This window comes from Lontra canadensis, unplaced genomic scaffold (genome assembly GCF_010015895.1).
Source record: "Lontra canadensis isolate GAN:19392208 unplaced genomic scaffold, GSC_riverotter_1.0 scaffold88, whole genome shotgun sequence".
Lineage (NCBI taxonomy): Eukaryota > Metazoa > Chordata > Mammalia > Carnivora > Mustelidae > Lontra > Lontra canadensis.
In genome coordinates this window covers 4,374,951-4,379,255 of record NW_022631082.1, presented here as the reverse complement: position 1 = coordinate 4,379,255, position 4,305 = coordinate 4,374,951, and the positions used below count along the sequence as shown (strand labels likewise).

Here is a 4,305-nt window from a genome sequence, read left to right as displayed (position 1 = left end):
TTTCATGCATGGTAAACTCTCTCAACAGTTTTCTGAAATGGGAATCTTCATGGGAGGGTCCTACGACTAAACCTTGACATACAAGTTGCTGTAAACACTTCATCAACGGTTCAGTATGGACCTTGTATATAAACAGATGTTATTCTTAGTCCAGATGGGAAATGGGTTGTAATCTCATCTGATCTTCCAGAACCATCTCTGTAGCTTTCCTGGAATATCATCTTTTCAATACTTCCAGAGGAATATTACCCATGGAACCAAGGAACCAAACCAGTGCATCTGAATTCATCCTCCTGGGACTTTCAGAAAGTCCAGAGCAGGAGACCCTCCTCTTTGCTCTGTTTCTGTGCATGTATGTGGTCACCGTAGTGGGAAACCTGCTCATCATCCTGGCCATCAGCTCAGACTCCCACCTCCACACCCCCATGTACTTCTTCCTGGCCAATCTCTCCTTGGTTGATTTCTGTCTGGCCACTGACACAGTCCCCAAGATGCTGGTGAACATTCAAACCAAAAGCAAGTCAATCTCCTATCCCTGCTGCCTGACCCAGATGTACTTTTTCCATTTCTTTGGCATTATGGACAGTGTTTTAATTGCTGTGATGGCTTATGACAGGTTTGTGGCTATATGTCACCCCTTACACTACACCACCATCATGAGTCCGCGTCTCTGTGGCCTGCTGGTTGGTGGCCCATGGATGTTTTCCTGCGTCATCTCCCTCATTCATATCCTCCTGATGGCCCGTCTGGTTTTCTGTGGGAACAATGAGTTGCCCCACTTCTTCTGTGACCTCACTCCCCTTCTCAGGCTTTCTTGCACTGACACCTCTGTGAACAAGATCTTTGTACTCATTGTGGCTGGGACGGTGATAGCCATGCCTTTCATCTGCATCCTGGCCTCCTATGTTCGCATCATTGTGGCCATCATGAAGGTCCCCTCTGCAGGGGGCAGGAAGAAAGCCTTTTCCACCTGCAGCTCTCATCTGTCTGTGGTTGCTCTCTTCTATGGGACCACCATTGGGGTCTATTTGTGTCCTTCCTCTGTGCGCACAGCTGTGAAGGAGAAAGCCTCTGCTGTGATGTACACTGCGGTCACCCCCATGCTGAACCCCTTTATCTATAGCCTGAGGAACCGGGATCTAAAAGGGGGCCTGAGGAAACTTGTCAACAGAAAAATTACTTCATCTTCCTGACCACAAGGACACCTGGACACTTCCAGGAAGTAGGATCTCGACATCTAGGATCTTAGACTAATGAATGGAATTGCATGGTTTGGGAGAGTAGCCACTTTGGACTTTGAGTTGAAGATGTTTAAAAGGAAATCTGGCCTTGTAACTATTTTCTCAATTACTTGGACCAGTAAGGGTCCTTTGCTGTCTTCCCAGAAAGATCAGTCTAGTTTCTGCCAGATTGGATTTATTCTGGTTCAAAACCCAGTTAGCTCTCAACAAATATTTATGGCGCTCGTGTTCTGGGCTTGCTGTGAGTGCTGGCCATGGAGTGGTGAGCAGGAGACACAAGGTCCCTACTGTGCAGAGTTTATAGTTGAATGTGGAAAAAGATACTGGACACTAACTTTAATAGAATGAACTATGCACATGAGGGCAAGGATAGGATAGAGTAGGAACCCCCTACAGAATCTGGACGGGGGAATCCAGGAAGGTTTTCTGGGAGAGAGAATCCTAAACCTCCAAGGATAAGATGATGTTTTCTCAGGCAAATATGAGGAGAAAGAGTATCAGAAAAAGAAAAAAAAATACAGCATGTGAAAAGGTCAGAGAACAAGAGAAAGAGAGAGAAGGATGCATTTGTGAAGTAAAAAATCCAGGTATGGTGAATAACTTGGGGAATGCCAGGTCAAGAAGGACTTTGGGACCAACTCAAGAGTTTGCCTTTTTCCTGAGAACCAGGCAGTTCACTGACTTCTAGAGACCAAAGTCAGGGAGCACATAGGTGAGTCATGTTCCCTGTACCCTCACTCCTATTCTGTCTTCTGGGGGATCAGGATGGCATGGGCTGGATGACATTTGTACAAGGCACAGGAGAGAAAGAGTTTGAGACCATGCACGAAGAAAACAAGGAACCACTTGATGGTATAGGTCTTTGTAGCCAAAGAGGAAAATACTAATCTACTGAATCATGAATGTCTAAGCCAGGAGGAAACCAAGGCATGTCTCAGTCGCCATATACCCCTGTGGAATGCAAATGAGTCGTAACACTGCTTACAACAGAAATGGGAGTTATTTGTTGCAGGTTTTCCTTGTGCCTCCTCACTGTGTTCTTTTACACTGTCTCATTTCCTCATTCTTTAGCCCCTGTGAAAGCAGCGCACCTCACTTATGTGTATTGTGAAGTAATTCTAACCTTTACGTAGAGATTCGCAACCCAAATGGAATGAGCAGTGAATTTGGGCTCTATTTCTGGGATGAATGAGCACTGAAGGGGGCCAGAATTTTTCAAATGGTGCTAAGGAGCTGACAGCATCTTAAACAGAATAGCTTTGAATAATTTGTACCTCTAGCTTGCTTACGTTACTTTCCCTCCAAGAGAATTCATTGAGACTTTCTCCATTGAACAGACCTCCAGACCTGATCCTGCTGAATAAAGATGATTTCTAGGGATACTCTGGTGAAGAACACCCAGAAATTAAGGATAGTGGAGTTTGCTCCAGGGAACCCATCACTGGGTCAGGGAGCCACCAAAAGTCAGCTGATAGTTGAACCACAGCTTTTTCTCCTAGTAGGTCGTCTTGCCCATATGCCCACGAGTAGTTGCAGTAATGGTTGGGAGAAGGGTTCCAATAGGGGATGCCTGGCACCAATAAAAATCTCTTAAGATTCTGTCAGCCAAACTATCTCTGTCTTGTTTTGTGTTAAAAAAAAAAAAAAAAAAAGTTAAGGCCTCACCTCCAGGAGAGATTTGTCCTGGTAACCCTAACAATATCAACATCCAACATTTGCTGGCATAGATTCATGTTTAATTAATTCAACAAATATTTACCAAGTGTCCTTTATGCTAGCTAATATTCTAAGCATTGGCAATAGAGCAGTGAGCAAGAGAAAAAGAGAGAGAGAGAGAGAAAGCCCTTTCCCATGACTACAAGGTTTAGTACCAAGGGGTTTTTTGGAGAGTGAAACTGTTCTGTATCCTGATATCAGAGCAATGACTTTGAAGGTACTAAAAATTTTAAAGTTTCTTTTTAAAGATTTTATTTATTTATTTGACAGAGAGACAGAGATCACAAGTAGGCAGAGAGGCAGGCAGAGAGAGAGAGGAGGAAGCAGGCTCCCTGCTGAGCAGAGAGCCTGATGCAGGGCTCAACCCCAGGACCCTGAGATCATGACCTAAGCCAAAGGCAGAGGCTTAACCCACTGAGCCACCCAGGCACTCTGGTACTAAAAAATTTAAATGCTCTTTCTCCCAGATCCCACAAATCTATACATGGGATAAAATTCCACGGACTGTAAACTAGAAAAAAAAGTTAATTTTACTGATACTACTTTTTTTTTCAAAAATAAAATTAAACACTAGATAATAAAGCAACCATTCCCATTTCAGCAGGGAAAACAATAAACAAAGAAGTAATCACTATGTCAGATAACTAGCAGTGGTGAGAAGAACTTCAAAGGTTTAATGGAGACTATGTGACAGAGACAGATGGGGCGAGGTATTTATTTATATGGGGAGATATTAATGTGGGCATTTCTGAGAACACTTTGTCTCTGGTATGGTGACTTCTGAGATGAGACCTGTATCAGGCCAAGAAGAAAGTATTCCTATGAAGGAAGTGGGAACAGAGTGTCCGAGGAAGGGAATTGGACATGCAAAGTCAGGAACAAGTTGGTATTTAAGTATTAAGGATTTGTCCATGTTTTTAAAATATATGTAGATTAGTGTAAACAATTTAGATTTGCAGGAACAAAATCCTGCAAGCATTATAAACGCAATATAGAACTTGGCTGAAAACAACCAAGGGTCATTATCTCATGGTTTCTGTGGGTCAGGAAACTAGGAGTGGCTTAGCTCCGGGACGAGACCCAGAGTCTCTGATAGGGCGGCAGTCACAGTGTCAGCGGGCACTATGGTCAGGCCCCGTCTTCACTAGGGCAGGGGACCTGGCTGCACCCTCCCTCTGGGCAGATCTCACTTCTTCACTCATCAGAGACAGCAGATCCAGGACATAGGGGTCTCTCCTTAGTGGGGCAGGAGAAAGAGAGGAACAAAGACGGAGAGGGGGAGAAAAACAGAGAGGGAGAGAGAAACAGACATAGAGACAGAGGGAGAGAGAGGGAGACAGAGAGAGAC

The 4,305-nt window shown here is 44.3% G+C and overlaps 1 protein-coding gene across 1 annotated transcript; it reads left to right on the top strand.

Annotated features, from left to right (window-relative positions):
- The first annotated feature begins 251 nt into the window (after positions 1 to 251).
- LOC116883041 (olfactory receptor 24) lies at positions 252 to 1,193 on the top strand. The gene has a single exon (XM_032883908.1). The coding sequence runs from the start codon at positions 252 to 254 to the stop codon at positions 1,191 to 1,193; it is 942 nt and encodes a 313-aa protein (XP_032739799.1).
- The last annotated feature ends 3,112 nt before the right edge of the window (positions 1,194 to 4,305 follow it).

Bases quoted from the DNA above. Each gene is read 5' to 3' on its own strand.
- LOC116883041 (XM_032883908.1), top strand. From the start codon at position 252: ATGGAACCAAGGAACCAAACCAGTGCATCTGAATTCATCCTCCTGGGA.